The sequence below is a fragment of the Lissotriton helveticus genome, chromosome 10 (genome assembly GCF_964261635.1).
Source record: "Lissotriton helveticus chromosome 10, aLisHel1.1, whole genome shotgun sequence".
Taxonomy (NCBI): domain Eukaryota; kingdom Metazoa; phylum Chordata; class Amphibia; order Caudata; family Salamandridae; genus Lissotriton; species Lissotriton helveticus.
In genome coordinates, this window is record NC_136071.1 from 1,072,129,073 (window position 1) to 1,072,154,823 (window position 25,751).

General features: G+C 42.0%; 1 protein-coding gene across 1 annotated transcript in view; it reads left to right on the forward strand.

The window, feature by feature from the left end:
* VWDE (von Willebrand factor D and EGF domains) overlaps positions 1 to 25,751 on the forward strand; it is a 402,281-nt gene that overhangs the window by 363,384 nt on the left and 13,146 nt on the right. The window contains exons 24-28 of the mRNA XM_078662843.1: positions 2,505 to 2,600; positions 8,312 to 8,407; positions 8,612 to 8,707; positions 21,409 to 21,504; positions 21,596 to 21,691. Of these exons, the coding sequence (XP_078518969.1) occupies positions 2,505 to 2,600; positions 8,312 to 8,407; positions 8,612 to 8,707; positions 21,409 to 21,504; positions 21,596 to 21,691 (480 nt within the window). The remainder of the gene's footprint in view (positions 1 to 2,504; positions 2,601 to 8,311; positions 8,408 to 8,611; positions 8,708 to 21,408; positions 21,505 to 21,595; positions 21,692 to 25,751) is intronic.

Consider the following 25,751-nt stretch of genomic DNA (forward strand, 5'->3'; position numbering starts at 1 on the left):
CATGAGGCGTCTCACGTGGCTACGTGATACGTCACGTAATAAAGAATATATTTTACAGCTATAGATATTAGCTTTTAAAAAACCAATGAAATTCACTGAAAAAAACATAGGTTATAGACCATATATAGTTAGGAATTTGCATTTACAAAACCTTGAAAATTCACTGAAAAAACCATAGGTTAGAGACCTTATATAGTTAGCTGGACATTTTATTGACATAAAACCAATGAAATTCCATATATAGTTAGTTGCACTAACTATATATCGCGCACCCGCAATCCACTGCTGATGATGTCACATATTACATCATTCATGACATGGTCAGTGACATCACTGATGACATCACTGATAACATCTCAAATGACATCACTGATGACATCACTGATGACATCTCAAATGACATCACTGATGACATCATGACACACCAATACCAGTTACTACATACGCACTCACTGATTCCCACGTCTACACACACATTCACTCATTCACCCATACAATCACTCATACATACAGTCACTCATTATTACAACACTATCATATGCACTCATACACCTATGCAGACACTCACACACTGCCACTCATCCATGGAGTTACTCACACACCTAGTCAGTCCTGTAAAGAATCAATCACACTTCCATTTCCTCATCTATACAGTTAAACACAGAACACCATACTTCAGTGACATCACTGATGACATCACTGATGACATCTCAAATGACATCACTGATGACATCATGACACACCAATACCAGTTACTACATACGCACTCACTGATTCCTACGTCTACACACACATTCACTCATTCACCCATACAATCACTCATACATACAGTCACTCATTATTACAACACTATCATATGCACTCATACACCTAGTCAGTCCTGTGAAGAATCAATCACACTTCGATTTCCTCATCTATACAGTTAAACACAGAACACCATACTTTTCACACATATACTAACACATACTTACTCTCTTATACAATCACTGATACAAGTACACATTGATATGCACAGAGTCACACACCTCCCAGCCAGCCACACACACACTCAGTCTTCCATACATCCACTCATTCTTCAATATGTAAAACATATTTAAACTTTACAAAAACACACACACTAGATGATGTCATCAGTGATGTCAATTGAGATGTCATCAGTGATGTCATTTGAGATGTCATCAGTGATGTCATCAGTGATGTCACTGACCATGTCATGAATGATGTAATATGTGACATCATCAGCAGTGGATTGCGGGTGCGCAATATATAGTTAGTGCAACTAACTATATATGGAATTTCATTGGTTTTATGTCAATAAAATGTCCAGCTAACTATATAAGGTCTCTAACCTATGGTTTTTTCAGTGAATTTTCAAGGTTTTGTAAATGCAAATTCCTAACTATATATGGTCTATAACCTATGGTTTTTTCAGTGAATATATATATACATACATACATACATACATTTGTTCATCCCTCTTCATCAATTGGCCTATTCAAATGTCGTTCACATTTTGCTTCCACCCACCACATCCTACAGGATGGAACAATGGGTCAACCCACGTCAGCCATTGTCTCGCTCCAGTGTGAGTCACTGCATTTCGCTCTTTGACATATGTGCATCCACCTTCAAAATAGGCCACATCTGTTCTAGGGCTAATAGGCCAATGTCGGATTTCATTGAATTTTTTTGTTATTTTTTTCAGAAGGGGCATTTGTGTAATGAAATATTTTTAATTAGTTTTATTTTTGCAAGCACACGAATGCCACCTTCAGCTATGAAAAAGGTTTTGCATGTTATGCACACAGACCAAAAGCGCTTGAGCTATTTGAAGGTTGAAGCATGAGGCCACTTTTGTTCAGTGGTCCTATCATGCTCTAGTCTTCCCTTGTTAGCTCAGACTGCAAATACATTGAAGCTGTATGTCCGAATGAAATGTCACTCAGTTCAATTCTAAATGCGATAGTATTCACACGCCTGCTTTTCTGGGTGTGCGAACACCTGACTCGACTTCACTTGATGTGAATCTTGCTGGTAAAAGAACACTGAGAAAGGCCTGCTGTGCAGCACAGCCCTGGTTATTCCCACTTTTGATGGGGGGAAAGAAGTGTGGCAAAATCTGCATGAATCAATAATTCCATCCACCCGGTGCCTCTGCAAATGTTTCCTCCTAACTAATAATCTATCCCTTAATCTATAGCATACACATCTTTTCCTCTTTCATTTACCCTCATGGGACCCTGTCCCATACTTATGTGTGTAACACAGGTTTCTGGTACAACCTTATGACTGTACACAGACGTAGCAATCAGTACAGAAAACTCCTTTCCACTTTGAGGATGCTAGATGTTGTGCTAAATCATGCTAATTGACATTATCTAGTATTAAGCATGGATCCAGATCACAGTACCTGATCTAGTTTATGGCATTTGACAAGTTATTACATACAAAAAATAAGGCACAGGTTATTTATCATATATTGCATTTTTCTACTGTTTCTGCAGCATACTGCGATCCACCTTGTGAGCATGGAGGGGACTGTCTGGCTAGAAATGTTTGCACCTGTCCCTTCGGTTTTGTTGGACCAAGATGTGAAACAAGTAAGCATGGCCGCACTGAAAAATGTTTTTTTTTTACAATTAGAGACAGAATGACACCTCAAAACAGATATTAGGGTTTATTAATGTTCCTTTCAATGCAGAGCGTAGACGCTGACCAAGTTCATGCTTATGTTTTTTGTGAACTTTCACTGTTTATAATGCAACACTTAACATGGGAATTCTCTTTACCTGCAGCCAGCAAAACTTGCAAACAGCTGGTGTTGCCTCTCCAGGCATTAACTCAGTGATCTGGAGAGTCCATGCATTTGTTTTTCCTGAAATTGTACTTACTACAGCACATACTTACTCTGAAAATATCTAAATTAATGCATGAGCTGCAGAATGCACAGCTTTGAATAGCAGAGAGACCTGGCAAGAACTGCTCACTTCTTATGAGCTGTGCTGTCTGTAACAAAAGCACTAACTTGGTGGTTTTGTTTGGTAACACATACACTGTTAGAAAGTGCCGTTTCAGGAAAAACGTATGGAAGTGATCTGCTTTGGTACTGTGCAATGAACTGGATCGTTATTCAGCCATAGTGCTTTACCATGAACGCACGCGCTGACTCTGATCCTAGTGTTTGTTTTTAGGTCGAGCAGACCTACATTCAATTGTGTAAGCATTGATTGTGTCTGCTTCAGACCTATTGTGATTTCAAAAAGGGGGTGGTGGACAGAGTATCTGAGTTAATCAGAACACTCCTACCCAGTCATCAGATCAGGGCTTGATCCATCACCGTTTTTTAGCTCACTGCACCATCCCAGTTCAGAACCTGGCTATATGCAAATTAGTCTGTCCCTGGCCCAGTGCATCATGGGAACAGGGCAGACCAAACTACCAAGCCAATTCTTCACTGGAAAGGAAACAAGCTTCCGGGGACCAGTTTCTGGCATTACATCCGTCTTCGGCCCGGCTTGCTTGAATCCTGATGGTGCAGTGAGCAAGGGACTCATGTCTGAGCATACCCTTCCACACTCATGGTGGCCAAAATAATTTCAAAAAGGGGGTGGTGATGGACAGAGTATCTGAGTTAATCAGAACACTCCTACCCAGTCAACAGATCAGGGCTTGATCAATCACCGTTTTTTAGCTCACTGCACCATCCCAGTTCAGAACCTGGCTATATGCAAATTAGTCTGTCCCTGGCCCAGTGCATCATGGGAACAGGGCAGACCAAACTACCAAGCCAATTCTTCACTGGAAAGGAAACAAGCTTCCGGGGACCAGTTTCTGGCATTACATCCGTCTTCGGCCCGGCTTGCTTGAATCCTGATGGTGCAGTGAGCAAGGGACTCATGTCTGAGCATACCCTTCCACACTCATGGTGACCAAAGTAATTTCAAAAAGGGGGTGGTGATGGACAGAGTATCTGAGTTAATCAGAACACTCCTACCCAGTCAACAGATCAGGGCTTGATCCATCACCGTTTTTTAGCTCACTGCACCATCCCAGTTCAGAACCTGGCTATATGCAAATTAGTCTGTCCCTGGCCCAGTGCATCATGGGAACAGGGCAGACCAAACTACCAAGCCAATTCTTCACTGGAAAGGAAACAAGCTTCCGGGGACCGGTTTCTGGCATTACAGCCGTCTTCGGCCCGGCTTGCTTGAATCCTGATGGTGCAGTGAGCAAGGGATTCATGTCTGAGCATACCCTTCCACACTCATGGTGGCCAAAATAATTTCAAAAAGGGGGTGGTGGACAGAGTATCTGAGTTAATCAGAACACTCCTACCCAGTCAACAGATCAGGGCTTGATCCATCACCGTTTTTTAGCTCACTGCACCATCCCAGTTCAGAACCTGGCTATATGCAAATTAGTCTGTCCCTGGCCCAGTGCATCATGGGAACAGGGCAGACCAAACTACCAAGCCAATTCTTCACTGGAAAGGAAACAAGCTTCCGGGACCGGTTTCTGGCATTACAGCCGTCTTCGGCCCGGCTTGCTTGAATCCTGATGGTGCAGTGAGCAAGGGACTCATGTCTGAGCATACCCTTCCACACTAATGGTGGCCAAAATATTTTCAAAAAGGGGGTGGTGATGGACAGAGTATCTGAGTTAATCAGAACACTCCAACCCAGTCAACAGATCAGGGCTTGATCCATCACCGTTTTTTAGCTCTTCCACCATCCCAGTTCAGAACCTGGCTATATGCAAATTAGTCTGTCCCTGGCCCAGTGCATCATGGGAACAGGGCAGACCCAGCATGCAACGTGAACGAAGTCTTGGAGCCGTCCAAGGTGCTGGTGTCCGAGAAGGCCGGTGTCAAAGCATAAGTACACAGACACCACAGTGCAAGGAGAGTTACAGAGCCAGGCCCATAATCGTGGCCAAGCCGACGATTGCTGGAGTAGTTGCCGCGGCCACACGGAGGCTGCAAAACCAAGTAAGTTAGTGATTAATTTAACATTTACCTAACCATAGCACCATCGCACTGCTTTCATAACGCCAGTAGCTCACTGCACGGTCCGTTCCGGAGAAAGCTAAGAGTACAGCTTAGTCTGTTAGACTTGTGAGACACGGCACCCGGGATGTAGGGGTATAACAAGTGGAAGTGCTGAGAGTCACAGAACAACACAGGCCTGTTTAAACTAGCAGCACTGGGCGCGAAACAGGGTAAGATGTCCAGATGCATGTTGTGACCTGGCCTTCTTGACATTAGAGGTGAGCGATAGCTGTAAGAATGCACCGCGTGCGTCCTTTCTCCTGGTGAGGTAGTAAGGCCGTCGGACCCCGCTCCTCTCACGTGTTTGTCATTCTCACCTGGACTGCTGCAGTGTCAGGCAAGGATTGGAACCCTGGGAAAGGTAAAAATATCTGGTTACCTGGTGCGACCCCAAATAGTGAATAACTTTTATCGGCTGAATTTAGTATAATCTCGGGTTGTTGTGAGCAAAAAATTAGATTAAAAAAATCATTTGCAAAATAAATTCAGTAGTTGGCCTTTCCGGGAGAAAAAGCAAACCGACTATTTCAACTTTGCAGTGTGTTACAAAGACCATTGTTAAAATGTGTTTTCCTGTGTAAAGTCGTCTTGCAACCTATGAGGTAGTAACCAGTGTGATTCTCAGATCAACTTCCTCCCGCCTGACATTATAGTTGTCTTTATAAGAGCTACATCCAAACACAATTTCATGAACGGCTGCTTAAACCAGCTGTAACTCTTTGATATCTAGTTTTCACGTCAGATCTTTTACCTGTGTTTGCCCAGGCTGGTATACAAACAAAGTAATCACAGACAACCATGCCTTTCGCTGGTACAATTTAGTGCTAGTTGGTTCATCCATAAATATATTTAAATCAACAATAACTGTTATATAAATGTGAACCTACATACCCAGTGTTATTTGGGCATCAATCTTTGCAACCATTTAACAACAACTAGTTCAAATATATTCTCTCAATGTTTCAAGCTTTATTACAAATGTCAGAAAAAGATGTTAATATTTCACTTCTGTTCTTGGATTTTCGTCACAATAAAATACAATGAACATAATCTTCACAAAAGTTATTTACAAAAGTTTAAACTATTGCTATTATAAATTACCAAAACTTTTATTTAAGTATTAATTATTAAAAAAATGAAAAGCCATTGTTATTTGTAATATCAATACATCTAAGTCACGTAAATACAACACATATCGCATTACAAATGCTATAGGTGTCACATTTGCGAAAGTTGAAACTATTGGCATTATAAATAACAAAGGTATTAATTTAGCTATTTTCAAAACAAACACATACATAAAAACATTGTCATTTACAATACCAAAAGCTCAAAATGTCCTAATGCGAGACCTATTGCATTGCAAATGCTTGTTATGTACTTGTACTGTCTAAAAGACATTCTTTTTTACTCAGAACTTCTTCAGTTCTCCACGTTATACTGTTTGAACTGCAAAAGGGACGGCTCGGAAACAGAAAGTGGCAATCCCTGCTCAGAGTTTCTAAGCTTGATGCCTGCACCTCATGTGCTCACTTGGGTAAAACCCGGAGTGCTATGTATTCTTTTTGACCTGTGATGTTGCACAAGTTCAACCACTCATTTCTATTCTGAAATTGTACACCGAGGGTCAAATATACTCAGCTTTTTTGTGTTCCCAAAGTGGCTGATTCACAGTTTCGGCCCATTTGTGAATGCAAAAAAGCATTTTGTATGAAAGATACCCAAACAGCAGTTTGGGTTTGTGAACAACTAAAGATTTGCAGCCAGATGCATCAACAGATGGAATTGCGATTCCTAAATAGCGATTTTTAAGGAATCGCTATTTAGGAATCGCAAAAGCCTATGCATGTAGGAATCGCTATCAAAATAGCGATTCCTGCACTTTCCTTAATTGCGACTCGCAAATTGTGAATCGCAATTAAGGAATACCTCCCCATTCATTCCTATGGGCCTAGAGGCCCTTAGGAATGAATGGGAAGACATTCTCAATTTGCGATTCGCAATTAGCGAATCGCAAATTGAGAATGTAATTTCAAGGGTGCAGGGGTGTCCAAAGGACACCCTGTTGCACCCCTCAAATCTGCATATGGGTACATCTTGCACACACACATGGGGCATGTGTGTGTGTAAAATGGAACTTTGAAAAGTGCACTTTAGTGCATTTTTCAATGTTTTTGCAAATTACAATGAAGTTCAACTTCATGGTAATTTGCTACTCTTATTTGCGAAATCGCTATTTCTTTTTGTTTGATGCATTGCATTTAAGGAATCTCAATTTGGGATTCCTTAAATGCAATCGCAATTTAGGGATCTCAATTTAGAGATTCCTTAATTGCGATTTTTGCATTTGGGATGATGCATCCCAAATGCAAAAATACCGGTCGCAAAGGGGCAGATTCTAAGAATCTGCCCGTTTGCGACCGATTTTAAGGTTGATGCATCTGGCTGGTATTTGGAAGGGGAGTGTTTAGGGTGTCCCTTCCAAATACCAAATCGGAATGGTATGAATTAATATTTTGTGACTAAATTCTGGTCGCAATACATCAATACTTTAATGACAAGAAACATGTACTGGTAAACCGTTCGCAAGAATAGTTCTGCTTGTAGCCCTACCACTTTATGAATGTTAACCAAAAAAAAGCATGTTTAAGATGAGGCAGTGGTCCACGGGCTCACTGTGTCTCTTTAAACAAAAAAAACATAAAGAAGCTTTCCTTTTAAACGCAGTTCTGTTTCCTTTAATTGAAATGTTCTGCATTAAAAAAAAATGCTTTATTAAAAAGGAATCATAGGCATCCCTGTGATGGCTGCGATTCACAGTAGGTCGTAATTTGCAGCCTGTCTCATTAATATTCATGAGGTAAATCAAATTGCGACCCGCTACGAATTGGTAATTTGCTCCCAGTATCTTGCAACCAGTTGTAAGTACATCTGGCACCTAGTTATTATGCGGCCTCAGGTGTTGTATGCGTTTGCCTGGTCTGATTGCAAATCTTCAATACACACCGTGTAAATCACAATCTCCTACCTAGCCATTTGGGATTTGAGGCTTTATTGCTGTGTTTAGTTTCAATGTTTCTGCATATTTATTGTTGTCTCTAAAACTTTGCTTCTGCCTGCTGCGTAGCATACACTGACATATCTGATTACCCCAAAGCAGATACAACACAGTTTTCATATGTTGTACTTTTTAATCAACAAAGTAATTCCCAAAATCGAGAACTGGCTTTTTCACTGCTTCATTTTTTGTAACCCTTTGATCAGTGGTTTGCAATCGACACTGTGAAAATGGCGGTGAATGTGTTGCTCCAGAGGTCTGCAAGTGTAAACCAGGCTGGTATGGACCAACTTGTAGCACAGGTAATTTATGCTGTTTTTATATTTGATTACTTTTTACATATTTGTATTGTTTGATTAAAGTCTTTTGTGAATTATTCGACTACGTTGAAGTAAATACTAGTTGTGTAGTGAATAGTTGAATACCCCCGTTTGATAACCCAGCTCTGTTGTGTGTCTGCATGATATCTTAACAGGTGTCCATGTGTTTTCCTTTCTCTCCCACAGCTCTTTGCAGCCCGGTGTGCCTCAATGGGGGAACGTGCATGAAGTCAAATGTCTGCCTCTGTCCAAACGGATTCTTTGGGCCTCAGTGTCAGAACGGTAATATAGACAACTATTTATTGTTTCTTTATAATGAAACTTTATAAAGGTGAATAAATTAACACTGTTTTTTACTTCTTCCTTCTCCACTTCTCCTTTTCTCGTGTATTTATCTGTTATGAACAAGTTCTTATGGTCAGATTACAGAAATTGTCCCAGGATAATGAGCTTTAATTCCATTTTTGAGCTCATTCGTGATTTTTTAGCATAGCATGGGGCGAAAACAATTGTGGAGCCCCTTAAGTAGTACACTTTGTGCAAGTCCAAAGTTATTACTCATGCCATGCAAAGCAGGCATTTTCTGACTGAGGCAAATGTGGGAATGCTATGTTCGAATGAGTCTGCTCCCTATTACAGATGCAGACACTCAAGCTGTTACTTAGCTAGAATTTAAAAGAGTAATTTATAAGGTGTGCTTTGGGTAGCCTCAATTTTGGTTTTACTCGAGCAAATGGCTCTGAATAAATGGGCTAACAATGCACCTCCCAGGAGTTGGTGCAAATATATTGCATATCTAAGAGTACCCTTTGGAAAGAGTTGCAGAAGAGCCATGGCACCCAGGATCCCACAAGGTGGATACACTCACAGACTGTACACCCTAGTGGGGAGGCCCTGACTATAGGATAGCATTTGTTTCCATGCTCTGCGCTGTCTGCATTGCATCGCCTTACTCTATTGTGCATTTTTCTTTAATGGGGTCATAGTGAGGGCACTGATGCAAATCTCACCACTAACCAGAAACTAGGCTTAAGTATCACTTGGCTCATTAGAAGACATTACATTAATATTCACAGTAATGCAACAGGTATTTACAAGAATGTTTTTCTTTTGGGGCATTTTAAGACACGAAAAAGACCTCAGATTTGTTCTGGACAAGGTGCATTACCAATTCAGGGTGCTACCTTTTGGCATTACGCCGGCACCAGGAGTATTCACATAGTGCTTAGCAGTGGTGGCGGCCCACCTAAAAGGGCAAGAAATCCATGTCTACCTGTACTTAGATGATTGGCTACTAAAGGCTCAGTCAAAGGACCGATGTCACAGGGACATTCTAACAGTAATTGCCACTCTGCAATGCATTGTTTCATATTAAATCACAAGCAATTTTAACTATAACTGGTACAAGTACAGGTGTTCCTGGAAGCAAAGTTAAACTCCAGGACTGCACAACCGTATCCAGTCCAGAAGAGAGCAGAGGCAATCTCAGGGTAGACGGGATTGTTCTCCGACAGTGAGGAATATCATGAAACTCATAGGAATGATAATATCATGCATTCCACTCATAACACATGTGAGAATGCATATGCACCCCTTTCAGGAATGGATATGCAATAAATGGTCACAGGCCACTGGGAGCTTTGAGGATCTAGTAGTTGCACCACATAGGTAGAAATGGAAGTACAATGGTGGAAATCAACATACATGAACATATGGCGACCATTCAAGACACCAGCTCTCGCTGTGACCAGAACAATGGCCGCATCCCAAAAGTGTTGGGGAGCACACACAGACAACCTTGAGGTATGAGAATTACTAAAAAGCACAGATACAATAAAGCACATCAGTTACCTGGCGATGAATACTGTGTTTCCTCCCCTAAAAGCTTTCCAAGCGCACATAACAGGTCCCACTGCATAGTTCCAAATGGACAACATAACAACCATGTTCTATTTCAACAAACAGAGAGGAAACAAAATCATTCATCCTGTCCAAACTAGCCCAGGAGGTATGGAGATGGACGATCCAAAAACAGATCACACTGTAGACAGCCTATCTGCCTGGAAAACAAAACACTGAGCCAGACAGTCTAAGCAGGCAGGACAGCACCTTCAAAAAATTGGAGCTGGAGCAGGTGACACTGGAAAAAATCTTCAAAGTCTTGGCAGATAACCATGGACAAAGCTAATCTTCAGAGCCCCACAGTGGGCCAGGTAGACCTGGTACTCGGACCTACTAGAAATGTCCTGTGGACAGATGATCACAATCAAAGCAGAACAAGATCTGCTAATAATGCAAAATGGGAAAGTGTAAGCCCTGTACCAGCCACACTTAGCCTAGCGGCATGGCTACTGATTAACTAGAATTCAGGCATCTCCAGCTTCTACCCAGAACAATGGAAATCCTAAAACAAGCAAGAAAGACCAGCACAAGGAAATGTTATGCTGCAAAATGCAGCAGATACATTGACTGGTGTACAGATAACTGGTGAATGGAAACAAGGACAGACCAGGAAATGGTACTAACATACCTCACTCACCTGTTAGACAGCGAGCTAACCAATGCATTGCTAAAGGTACACCTGGCAGAAATTGTGGCCTACACGAGGGGTGCTTAAAGTAACAGCTTCCTCACATCTCTACTAGAGAAGAGATTCTTGGAAGGTTCTATGAAGTAACACCACCAAGATCAATTCCAGCAGCATTGTGGAACTTGAACACTGTGCTAACGCAGCTAATTACAGAATATTTGGAGCCATTTGCACAAATCTGATCTAAGATCACTCACTCTAAAGACAGCCTTTCTGATTGCAATCATATCGCTATGCAGAGTCAGTGAGCTTCAAGTGTTGATGATGCAGGAACCATACCTGCAAATCCACAAGACCAAGGTGGTGCTCAGAACCAATCCACACTTTCTACCCAAGGTGCTGACCCAATTTCTTATCAACCAAAGCATACAACTAGCAACTTTCTTCAAAGAACCTAAGACACAGACTGAAAGAGCCCTGCACACACTGGATGTGAGGTGGGCTTTATTGTACTATCTGCAGGAAACGAAGTAGTTTTGTAAAGGAAACCAATTGTTAGTCTCCTTTGCCGAATCAGGCAATGGTTCACCGATATCTAAAGGAATGATCGCAAGATGTATAGTGGAAACAATACAAACTTGCTGTTGCTGGGCAGGCAGGACCCTAACCGTGTGCCCCAGAGCACACTCAACTAGGAAAAAAGGTGCAACACTGGCGTTCTTAAACTACTCCTACTGGTAAGTAACCTTTTTGTCATTACCTTGTGAGGATATTTAAATCGGGTGCACCAAATGCAGGCCTATCCCCAGTATTAGAAAACCATCTCAACTAAAATAACTGCTCCTCCCATTAATTCATGGAACATTCTACTGGTGTATCATTGTCAGCATGGAAATTCTGAAGCTTTTGACCGTCTCTCTGTAATCATTGACATTTCACCCACTGCTCTGATGGATGAATCATATTTCCATTTTGATCAGTTCTCTTTAGCACTCCCTGCTCCTTACTAGTCTGCTAATTGAAGGCTACCCACCACATATCAAGTCAATGCAGTGGACATCATTTGCTGAATGATGCCCCATGAAGCAAGGTAAAACCTTTAGCTGTTGTACCCTAGTTTGATATTGTTTATGCTCTCTTTAAATGATTGTATAACTCCTTAACCTCTGTGCAAATTCTGCCACGGTGTGGGAGTTTTGAGGAGTGGGCGGGGCCACATCGGCCAACAGACGTGCGCAGCGCTAGCCCAGGAAGTGCTTGTGACGGCTGTGAAGGGGTTAAAGCAATATGAAATCAAAACTGCATCTCTAATGAATTAACGTCCTTTCATACATGGGAAGATATTTTGTTTGAATCCCTCAGTCTCTCATTCCTCTATAACAAACGTCCTAAGAAATGATCCTCAGTTGTTTCTGTCTGACCATGTGCAACAGTTCATTCTGCACAGGCAGTCTGGCTATTTAAAGAACAATAAGGCTTGTTATACCCCTGATTTAAAAGAAATGAGAGGAGCTCAAAAATGTAGAACACCAAGGCCAAAATAAATTTATTTTAATGGCAAATGCTCACCAAACTTATAAGGCAGCATTCAGCTTTTCCAAAGCCTTCTGTTACTCCCATAAACATATGTCTGCCCTATACTGAAAGACCTGCAGGTAATACATCAAAAGTCCACTGCCTTATGCAGACTGTATGTGGAGTCCTTTCATATCAACATTTCCAGAATTAGAACATTGGAATGTTGATAACCCCAATGAATGCAATGGAGTTGCTCCAAACTTAGAATGGCTGGTATAGTCCTTCTGCTCCAACATTCCACGGGTTGTCTTCCTGTTTATCCCTTTCTTATTTAGAACATTCTACCCTCAGTGGCTGGAATATTCTAATAGTCTTTTAACCCTTCTGCCTCAGACTATACAATTCTTAACTCATGTTTAGGGCCTTTAACAACTGGTATAGCCTTTTGCAGCAGGCCATAAGGCTATTTTATATCCACTTTAGCCTTTTGCTGAGATAAAATTGCTCCAGCATTTGATACATTGATATGCAGATGGCTGCAGGGAGTAATTTCACCCGCCTGCAGGTGAAAGTCTACGGGTTCCATGAAACCCTCTGTGCTCCTTCCAGAGGGCTCCCTTCAGGAAGCACACTAACAATGCAACACTTTTTTGTTGCACACTGTCATTGTGCCCCTCAAGGGCCTAATTGTGTTTGTGCCATTGTCCAAAATAGGATTCAGGGGCAGAGGCAAAGTGATTTCCTCATTTGCATGAGGCCACATCCCCATTCAAATGAAGGACAGCCATCTCAAGATGGCACCAGAACTACATGTACGCCATCACAATCAGTACTACAGAAGGGGCTACACAAGCATCTATGGCCCCTTCTGAAATACCGTAGTGTCCAAGTGGCAGTGATGTCAACAGTGATCTAGGTTAACATGTCATGAGTAATATACTATGAGGTCATAAGCAGTGCATGGTGAAGGTGCAAGTTATAGTTAGTTCATTCAATTAACTATAACTGGAGCATTTCAGTATTTTTTTGGTTTTTTTAACTTTCCTTATTCCCACAGGACCCAAGGATCCCAAAGGTGAAAAATCCCCTTTGGACAATCGGAGTGGCTTATTTTTTTATATTTCTGGCATCATAGCAGGTTTGGCAGTACCAGCCATCCAGATATCACTGTATGTTGAACTTTAATTTCTCAAAAAATGGAAAATCAGGTTTACATTAAATCACAAAAAGCACATGTTTTGAATAAAGATTATGTTTCTGCCAAATTTGTTGTAGTTTTGTTCAGCCTTTTGTCTGTATTGTTTCCCAAAATTCCTGTGGGAAATTACACAGGAAAAATACATGTGGGACCCCTTTTTCTGAGCCGTTACTTGACGGATCACCTCGAAACATTCCAGAATGGAGTTGAGGTGGATGAACTTTTAGAAAGTTTTGTGAAGATTCGTCTAATGGAGCTAAAGGTATTAGCAAAACAAAAAACACTCTTCCTATAAAAACTGTGACCTAACTATAAGTACATTTTGCAACCATCACTGTGTAATAAATACATAATATGGAGGAGTCTGCAATCCCCGTATAAAAACCTATCTCTAATTTCTTTGTAATAGGTAATTTGTGATGCACCCAGTCACCTATTATATATGGGATAAAGTACTTGGTTCCATACATTATGAGGAAATTGCAAGTCACCAAGGAGTTCAAGGATCAAATAGAGGAGCAAGGCAGAAGAAAGGGTTCCTTTATAAGCTTATGGAACTCTGAGATGACTTGCAATACCCTTGTACAGTAGGGGGAATTTTATTTGTTATAATACATGGTCACCGCATCACCCTTCCACAAACCACTTAATTCCTTGGTGTGAAGCTCTTTCATGTAAATGAGAGAGCATGTTTGCAAACATGAAGAATAAAAATAGCATCTGAAGTGCAAAATTGTGGTTAGATATTTGTTGCAAAAGATATTAGAACCAGTTTAATACAAGTCAGTTTCTTTTTAAAATAAAAAAAGTGCAAAGGTGTAGTAGCTCGTAATGTGTTGAAACATGCAAAAATATTCTAACTTTCTATATTTACCTTATGAGCGCAAAAAATAAACATGTTGCCATAAATATTTCCTTTCTTTTTGTCATTGTACACCTATACACACAAAGCAGAAGAAAGAAGAACAATATTTTTTTAGGTCTTGCCTATGCAGCGCGCATGCCTTACAAAGAAGACCTTTAGCCGTCGTTCAGCTCTTTTTCCAAGCACATACTCGTGCTTGTGGCGGCATAAAGCTTGTGGGAGTGTGCAGCGACGTGCCACAAGCACGAGTGTGTGCTTTGAAAAAGAGCAAACTGTGCGTGCACCATACACGCACGCACCACTCCCGTGCAAGAATTATCAGCATTAGTGAATCTTCTGTCTTGTCGCTCCCCTCTGCCAGCTCACTGTCTCTGGTTACTCTGGGTTGCCTACCACATCTGGCTCAGACTTCCACCATTGTATTGTAGATCTAAAATGTTCTTTTCTTCCTGTTTAATCTAGAACGGATATTATTGGACCAATGGCTGCATTACCAGTGTTCTATATTGAAACATACTATTTGGGGCTCTCACTTTCTCGCACTTCTAACCTCACTCTCTCTCTCACTCACTTACACACATTTATAAAGTGAAGAGCCATTTATTTAGTTGTGCAATTAACTTGAATAGCTAAAGAGGAATGTGTCCTCCGACCCGAACTTCATTTAGGCATGGGATATGAGCTATTTTGAGGAAGCCACAATAATGAAGGTTGACTTCTGTTTTTTAAAAATTTTTTTGAACCTAACCCATATTGGAGAACACTCATACAAAGGTTTTGTTTCATCTCGTGAACCAACTCTAATCCAACTCTAATGCCTCTTACTTTTGTTTTAGGCTTGATCTAAGACAAATCTTGAGGTGGATTGTGCACATCATGATTCTATCTTTAATACAGTTGTTAAATATTGCTCTTTCCACAGGGCACACCTGTGTAAAAGAAACCAGCATTGACATAGCCAATAGGTCTCGCCTTTGGGACCTTATAAGTGTTTAGTCATGCAACACTTGATGTTGTTGCACCAAGGATATTGTGCTAGATAACTAAACACTTATAAGGTCCCACAGGCGAGACATCTGCTTTAATTGTGCTATTTAGCTATTCTCAGTGACATGACCTTCCTTTCCCCTCGGCTGCTGGACATAGCAGCAAGTGTTGTGACAACAGCACTCACCTGTAATAAGTTATTACATTTGAGCGGTTGTGCAATTTCTTTATTCTAGGTGCCTGGGTGCATCACAAGTTGCCTATCATAAAGTAATTAGAGACAGGTTTTTATACAGGGATTGAAAAATGTATTCTAAAGAAATGAGGCAGCCCCTTAAGTCATGAAAGACCTTTTATTAAGTCATGGAAGTCATTTTAATTTCTATATTTGGTTAGTGAATTTATACCTTTGGTATAATGTAACCTTTTATAATTAGGGATGTCTAAGTGGTCCTTTTAGACCGAGTCACTATTATCACAGTCAACATCTATTCTTTATTATATATGATGAAATACTGACTTGCACTGGAAGTGTAATAGTAACTTATCTTTTTATGTGCCTGTTTTGGTCAGAGCTCTACTGCTGTTAATTGTATTATCCCATCAGGAACCGTGGAATGCAGTTAAATCATCAGGACAATAAGCAGGCTTAGTAAGATGAATAATTTAGAAAGGCTGACAGTTTCCTTTAGAAGGTTGTGATTGTTCAATATAATTTCTTGTAGTCAGTACCACCACTGCAGGTCAGAGTGCCCATGAAGGTTATCTGGTAGGTCAAACATTTTGTGGGATGACCTACTATACACTTGTATCCGATGGGCGGCTTCTTCGTAATGGCAGAGTACTATCTACCCCCTGCTAAAAGATGAAAAATAAAATGATAATAAAAGTCTTTTATTATCATTTTAATTTTCCCTTTCGGACAACTGACAATGGGAGTCTTTAGTGGGGCCTGGCAATCTTGTGTGACAGGCATGGCAGGGAGGGAGAGGTGGGCATTTCTGAGTGCGCATTTCAGTTTGGCCGGCTGTCTAAGCCTGGACAAAACGACATGTGCACTTAGGTTTCTCCAACCCTCCTGTGTTGCACTGCCGGGTTGGAGAAATGCCATAGCTACCCAGCACTTCTGAGTGGCAAACCATGCCACTCAGACAAATACCAGTGCTTCTCTCATACTGGGAATAGCATTCCCAGCATGAGAGAACTACCTGGATTGGCATTTGGGAGCTTGTGCAGTGTGCAAACGGAGTAGAGGATCGGGAGAGAGGAGCAAGGCGGTGGCTATCGGAGCTGCATGTAAGTGCAATTTTAAGGATGTCTTCCATTTAGATTGTTTTACTCACCCACCACTAAGCAATGCGAGCAGCTGCCACTGTTGTATCCATAGAACATCATTCTTAGTTGGGGCACATTAAGAAGACCCGTGTATTAACAACCTGCTCAGTTCTATTATTCAAGATCTGTAGGAAGTTAGGATCCTTCTGCATGGTTACCCCCACTTTTTGCCTGCTGCTATGCTGGTTTTTGACTAGTCTGACTGGGATCCTGCTAATCAGGACCCCAGACTATCTGCTTTCTCCCTAAATTGTTGTGTTGAGTACTTAGGTACACTCGAGAATGGATACTGGGGTACCCTTATCAGTCCCAAGTATATGGTACTAAGGTGCCCAGGGCATAGGTACCCCAGAGGTCTCCCATGGACTGAAGCATGCATTATGCCACCCAGGAGAGACCATGAAAAATGGAACTACAGGCCTGCCATTGCAGCCTGTGTAAAATGGTGCTTGCACCACTTACTAAAGATATAGGTTTACTATATCGAAAGGTCACTGCACTTGAAACCTATAAGTCACCCCTATAGCAGGTCTTTGCAATCCCGAAGGCAGGGTGCTTGGTTCTAAGTGAGAGGGTGCCCCTGCATGATCAGGACACCTCTGCAGCCTACGGAGTCCATTCTCCCGGGTTGTCAGTGAAGCAGCCATATACTATATAGAGGGGCACTGCACAATCGCGCAATTACCATCTTGAAAACGGCTGCAACGAAAGCTTTCATGTTTTGCATCAAACATGTTTGAATCATAGCCCCACACCATAAACAGTGTTGGAGGTATGATTCCAAGCACTGGATGAGCCCTCCGTTAGGCTCAGTTTTCCCGGTACCCGCCTTCTAGTCCCGGACACCACAAAATGGTTGCTGACGACCAGAGACACAATTCTGCGGAGTCAAGCTCTAGCGGAGGAAGGTAGAACAAAAGGCATCCTGTCACAGGGAGGTGTGACCTCGCAGGCAGGATTTGGTGCATTAGGGCTAGGTGGGTGCGCTTGCCAGCACCAGAAAGTCTGTATGAGGGGCACATTTGGTGTCCCTGTGCATAGTCCAGTTCAAATCAGTCCTGGGAGCCGTTGGCTCCCGCTCTGGCGTGAAACTGGACAAATAACATGGGAGTAAGCAACCCCTTGTCCAGTCCTCCCCTGGGAGGGTCCCCTGAACCTTCCCAACTCTTTCCCTGGGGTACTTAAGGGCTTAACTGGGTGTAGGTCTTTAGATTCACCATGGGAAAAGATTCAAATCCGACCCCATTTCATTTCTACTGTCTAGGCACTCTGGACTTTGCTGGACTTCATTTAGGCCTAACTTCATCTCCTTTCCAGTCTGCTGCATCGTCTGTGCCAGTGCATCATACAGGAACCTTCCAAAACCTGTGAAGCATCAAGGACAACCAAAGTAATCTGCCTTCGAGTGAAGGAGTCACTCCCCTGAATTTGCAGGCCTGCAGATCCTGAACTCCTCCGGACTCCTTGGGCTCTGCAACCCAGTTGGTAGTGTTCTACAGCTCCCGAGGCCTGCTCTACCCTCTCACCAAGTTTGAGGCCAGTAGATCTCGTGGGGGTTGCAATAACCAGACCCCTGAGTACTGCGTACACTTTGTAGTTGCAAATACTTTTTTTGTCTTTGCAAGAAGATCTTTGGGCTCCAAGTAGACCCAACCTCGAGCACCACCAGGGACCAGTATCTTAGGCCACACCACATCATGTGCATCGTGGCCTGCATCTTTTGGTGAGCCGCTTGAGGTCCTCTCACGACTCCAGTACCTCTGGCCTGTGTGTCCACTTGAGGGTCACACTTATTTCTTTTGGGCTCCCCTGATTGCTCTGGGCCTGCCCTGACTCCCCTGCTTATGGTGAGTCCCCTGGTCCTTGCTGGTCGCAACTTTGCACCTTCTCGACTTCCTGTGTGGGTTACATTTGCCAAGGCTTATTGGTGCTCCTGCTGGACACCGGCCCCTCACCACTCAACATCCTTCATGGGACAGCTCATATACGGGTCCTGGTCTTCCTCAGCATTGCCTGGTCCTCACAGCTGCAGAGTCAAGTTCATCGACATCTTCCCTGGAGCACCCAACATCGGAGGGCATTTGTCTTCCAAGTCTCCCGTTCACTCCTGAGTGACATGGACTCTGTCCCTTCTGCTTTCAGGTACACCTCTTCAAGAATCCACATTCGGTTTCCTCCGGACACTTTCTCCTCTTCCAGCAGCAGCACTTTACTGAAGTTCTCCATTGGGTTCAACTGTGGTTTCCGATGACACTTCACACCTATGCAAACAGCTTCCCTGGGATAGGTAACTTGCGTACCATGGTATCCACTTGTGGGGTGGCTTTCCAACCTTCTGTCTGCCATGGGGTTCCTTCAGGGTGCACTGGGAAGGGTCCCTAATCTTTAAAAATCCAACCATGACTTGCACATAGACTTGTATGGAGTACACAGTCATGTTCACATACTGCACACGCGCTCCGTGGGGTCCCTACCTACTTACCTTGGGTGGTTCTGTGGGTCCCCAGCAATTCTATGTCCTCTCAACATTATCCTGACTCAAGTCGTGGTCCTTATACCACTTTCTCAGTATATGGATTGGTCCCTCCGCCCCCCCGGGCCCACTGTGTATTTCGAGCTATTTACCGTTTTACTTCGCTAAAGTACTGTGTGCATTGTGTTTATCTCTGTGTTGGAGATAGTGGAACATACTACAGAGTATTATATGATAAATACATATTTTCATAAATACTTGGTTTTGTTCTTTTCATTTAATCTATACTACAAGATTGCTTTCTCGTAAAACAAGCTGCTTTACACTCCTTAAAGACTAAGCCCGAAGGCTGCTCTCCACAGCAACCACTTGGATAGCTTTCTAAGGTTGTCTGAGACCTCTTAAATCACCATAAGGGTTGTCTGGACTGGTGTAAGGTGCCCACTTACATTAGTAGACGTCATATACCAGGCCAGCCTCTCACAAGATCCTTTAGTCCACTTCAGCGGAAAAGGTTGAACTGTAGAAATAAATTGTAACACAACATAACAATTATCACACAGGCTTGAATTGTGGTGCACACGACTTGCAGATGATCTACATTCGAGGTGACTGATGCAACAGTGGTTGCTTCCCATTTGTGGTTGCTGGGACATCTGCCCATTTTGCTAGCACTCTTAGACATTAATCCTAAGGATAAATTGAACAGAACCATTGAACAGTCCTGCTTTCCTAAATACCTCGTAATTAGGAAGGGTGTAACAGTTTGCGTAGCTTTCTTATGGGAAGACATGTTTTGATTGAAAGCTATAAACTGGCAATTATTTTTGTTCAAATTAAGACACCATGTGGACCAAATGCATCGACAGGACAATAATTACATACGTGGTTTAGCAATTTTTCAGCTCCTCAGTCTTGAAAGACAAATGTATTCCTAGGTGTCGGTAAAAACGAAATCCCCAAATTTCAGAAATCGGGCAAAACCATACAGGTTCATTCAATAATTAACAATATACATTTTATAATATATATTAACTACATTTTGTGTTTTCAGAAACTAGTGCCCTTTGTTGTCTGTAGGACTGTTTAATCATTGCTTTATGACTTTGACTGTGTCACTATTTGTATTTTATTCAAGAAATTGGTTACAGAAGTACGATATGTGCGAAAAGCTAAAGACTGTTTTTTTAAGTACCTGTGACTTATACTTGTAGCCGTTCAGGCCTAATCCGAATTTCATGGAATAAACTGGGAGTTCATCAGACACTCCTGGAAGTCAACAGTAAGCCATAAGTAATGCAAGAGTAAATCACAACAAATTCAAGGTGAAGCAGTGTGTGTGTGTGTTTATGTGTGTGAGAGTTCAAACAGTGCTGCGTGCTTTTTTTTTTTTTTTTTACAGAATACCATATGATATAGTAATAGAAATCAACTAAAAGACCAAGCTTGTCGTTAATTCCACTAACCAATGGCTGATAAATCCACCTGAAAAGATGACACTTGTTTCCCCCCCCCCCCCCTCTGCGTCCTGCAGTCTGCCACATGTGTTGGGCAAAGATGAAGCTAGTGATAGAAGCTGCTGCTTATAGCAACCCTTAATCGACATTCACACGACTCTCCACTTATTCTATTTGTGATGTCCACATTTCCTCTCCTTCATAATTGCGACCCTGTTTCCTAACAATATACCTTCTCTTCGTAATCCCTCTACTTTGTTCCATAACCTCAAGGCTACCTTTAACTGCTATCCTCTATCAGTGCCACCCTCTTTCACTTTATTAAAAGCCTTGTCTACTCCCAATTCTCCAACCCTACTGGTAACCTCGTTGTAAAACGTCTCTCTTAGCAGGGCGAGTGTTCTTCAGTCTTTGCTATGTACATTATGTACCGACAGAAAGGCGTGCTCCATTGGAGGCTAGTAGTATACATAACATAAACCATAACATATACACTTCTAAATCACACATTCAGATATTTATTGTTATCCAACACAGTGATCATCATTTTCCTGACCTCAGCAGGATCAACCTCACCTTGGCCTCTATATCATCGACCTATTCTTTGTTTTCTCCTCCAGCTGTTTGCAACCCTCCCTGCAAGAATGGAGGTCACTGCATGAGGAATAACGTCTGCACCTGTCCCGAAGGCTACAATGGGAAAAGGTGTCAAAAAAGTAAGATTCTGCAAACCTTAACAAAAGTAGTGGTTTTTAAAATTTTCTAGCTGGAGTTATGGTAATCTTACTGGTACTATATTCTCCTAAGGTGTCTGCGATCCAATGTGCATGAACGGTGGCCGGTGTGTGGGGCCCAACGTGTGTTCGTGTCCTTCAGGGTGGAAAGGAAAAAGATGCAACACACGTAAGTCTTATATTCTTCAAAAGTTACAATTTTTGGAACATTTCCTAAAATAATAGTTCTGTTTGAATTCGCATCTACGTGCTATATGTGCGTCAAGCATAAAGAACCAGCTGCTTTTTAGGAGTCAAATTAAGCATTTAGCAAAAGTGTTATAACAATTTATCACGTCAGGAATCATTTAGACACGAATAAATCCAGTGCTGCACTTGCTAGTAGCTGCTTCTGAAAGTGACTGATTGTACCACCCACTAAGGCCCTAGACATGCAGAGTGGTGAGAAAAGTGCATATTTCTACACAGATGTTAGTTTTTCAATGTCCCTGTCAAGGTTAAACAGGAACACACGCACACACGAGACCATGGATTGCTCAATTACTGAGTTAGACGTTGCATAGCAAAAGTAATTGCAAACATAATTGCAAACATTACTTGATGACAAATGACTTTGAAATGTGATAACCTAGCAGCTAACTTTAACTTTCTGCATGTATTTTATACATTTATTTTTACAGATATATCAGAGCCGTAAAAATTCTTATAATTACTAGAAATTTGAACTGTTTATAGGTCGAAGCCTACCAGACAGAGCACTGTCTGGTTTGCTAACGACATCTTGAGAATGCATTCTTCCCACTGCTTACCATTGGCTTTGTGTTTTCTAACTCATATTAGCTTGTTTTATATTTGCTGGCTTTATTTGATTTATGCTGCCCAAGTTGAGTTTGTCCCTTATGTTGCCCATCCTTCTTACTGTATTCTTCCACCAGTACTGGATATCTGTGTAACAGGTCTTTAAATCTTGTTCTTATCTTGTCACATTTGCTATGCTTTCGGGGACAGTGGTGACATTTCAGGCACTGTTCCACAGAGCTTGGCATTTACTTTTATTTCTCTGACTTGAAACTGAGAGGATTTAGGAATCATGCTGGCTAATGTGGGAATGCTTGAGAGAGGCTGTAGAATGTTATTTTTTTTCCTAGTACATTACAAAATGTGGATGTCTATAAAAGAACTGTGCCGATATTACAGAATATATCAGAATTTGAATAGGACAAATTAAGCTAATTTTTTGGTAATTCTAAAGTGTGTTGGAAACGAATATTTTAATGCAATCAAAGCAAATCAATACACTATGTGATGACATTTCCACACATTACTGTTTGTGTGCTGTATACCTTAATCAGTAAAACTGTATGTCTGTTCAAATGTAAATGTAATTTCAATTGAAGATGTGTTGTCTGTAATGGTAGTAGGCTACCACACCATGTATACTCCACTTTACCACACTCTACTCTGCACCTCTCCACACCACTGCACTCTTCTCCGCACCATTCCACACTATGCCACTCTGTGCATCACTGCACTCTACTCTGTACCATTGTACTCTGCACCATTGCACTCTCTGACACTGTATTCTCTGACACTGGACTCTCTGCCACTGCACTCAATACCACTGCATCCTACTCTGCGCCACTCAACTCTACCCCATCTATGCCATTACACTCTACCTGACTACACTCAACGTCAATCTAATCTATTCTGCACCACATTTCACACCCCTGCCCACTACACCACTTTACTCCATGCACTCTACCCTGAACCACTCCACTCTTTGCCACTTCACTCTACTATCAAACAATCTACTCTATGCCACTGCACTCCACTCTGCGTTACTTCACTCTATGAAAATACACTCTACAATACTTTACTCAAACCGAAAGCACTCCAAGCCAATCTACACTGCACCACTGTACATCCCGCTACTTCACCCTAGGCCTCTGTACTCCACTCTATGATACAACATACCACAATACTCTCCTCCCTTAAACTCTGCTCCACTCTGACACTCTACACCGCTCCACAAACTCTACTCATTTTATGCCACTCTACCACATTACTCCACTCTATGACGCTCTCAGCAACTCTCTCAATGCTACTCCATTCCACTTTACTCCACTCTATTCTACAACACACAAATCCACTCTACTCCACCTCACTCTATGCCACTTCCCTCTGACATGTTATGGCACTCAACTCTTCTCTATGCCACTCGATTCTGCAACACTCTAAGCCATTCCACTATTCTATACTACTCCATTCAGTGCCACTCTATAACAATCTACTCATCTCTATGCTACTCTTATCTACAACACTCTACTCTATTCTACACAACACCTTCTATGCCACTCCACTCTGCTCTATGCCACTCTACGGCACGCTACTCCACTCTGTCATGATACTCCACTCCACACCACTCATCTCCACTCCACTCCATGCCCTTCGACTCTACTACACTCTACTTCTTCAAGATACTCCAATCCAATGCACATCACTCAACTCTACACCACTCTATAACACTCCACTCTAATCTCTGACACTCCATTTCGCACTACTCTCCTTTACCACACTAACTTTTAGCCATGCTGAACAGCAGCCATGCTGGTGTACAACATGGCTAAAACATATCGGCAAAGCCAATAGCTGTTTCATAGGCGAGACCTATTGGTGTTGGCAATGCATGCTTTCTGATGTAGTTTTAACAATGCTTGGAAACCTTTTCTTGAGGTACTGGAGCAGTCTCTTTCTGCTAGTCATCAACAGGCATTTAAAAGGGCAGCTATAATGAGTGTTTACACAAAAATAAAGTGCTTGCAACTTCTGGGGCTAAGTTACAACCCAAACGTTTTCAAGGTGCTTACTTTGCTTAAGGCAAGGGGTTTAAATAGAATTGAACACTTTGGCCAGTGTTATTCATTGGGTCAGTTTCCATGAATCTTGGGCTACCTGGGAGTTGTCTGAATGACTCCAGTGTTTATAATCAAAGTCATAGTCAATGGGCCAGGTAAAAGAATAGAATGTAGCAAACTTGGCATGAGTCCGGGCCCTCAGCTAAAGTGGCATTTGGCTACAAAGTGGACAACACAGACAACGCAGATGCTTGAAGCCCCAGCATCTGATGTTCCATTGCAAAAATAAAAATTCCCTTGGCCTTGAAAGTCATTACATAAATAAAGAGGTCCCACTTAAGAAAAAGAGATGATTAATTAGGGCGCCAGGAATGTCAGTGTCTTGTTCTACCTGTTTACCATAGGTCCAGTAGTCTAGATGGAGACATAGTTCAGGAAAAGACCAAATAACAACTTAAGCAGTTTCCCAGCCTTTGCAACGTGGCAAAGATAACACAGTCCAAGCGCCAATTGTGAAGTCGGCTAAAGTTAGCAATCGTAGGGGTCAGTCTTTCAAAGAGGGATGTCTGCTATTAAGGTTTGCCAGATGGTGGTGGTATCCATTGGATTGTATGCACCCGCATATCCAAAGGTTTCACCAGGCCCAATTGGGAACAGGTCTTTAATAATGGGTTGCAATCATGATCTTACATGATGATGTCCCTGGAGCCATAAAGGCGTTTCTATGATAGTTTAAAAAGTTCTTTCATTTTGTCTACTGGACACTGCCAAATGATGAAGAGGGTAGACTTTTATATCTATTTTGAACTGCACAGATGCGCATTTGGGAACACAAAGGGAGGGTTAACACAAATAATGTCTGAAAAGTGTCTTGGCAGATGCAAGACCCATATAATAAAGTTGAATTTTTCCATTGAGGTACTTCCACAAGTTTCCGAGCATTAGTAGGTTTTAGTGGCAGTCAGAAATCAGCTACTAAACAGTGCTGCATATCTTCTATTCTACCTTATAGACCAGAGTAGCAAGGTGTTTTTAGAGAACTAGACTTGACCCTACTCATTCGGAACGACTACAACAATAAAGTTCTACCATTTGCAAACCTGGAAATCCAGTGAAGCTCAGAAAATGTAGACAGGTAGTCTGGGGCAGCCAATGTTATAACAGAAGACAGGTAGTGATCCTTCAGGGCATGTCAGGGGGATTCCATTGATGGCCACAGGAAAAAAGTGGCTGAGCATTGGCATCAGTGGATGAGCAACTGGCTTTGCTTCGCAGTCAGTGTCCAGTCTGGGGGAGACGGTAGCTTTAGCAGGAGGGTCTGAATGTGCAGCATAGTCAAGGGTTTATTAGTGGTGGGATTGGGGTTAGTTGGAC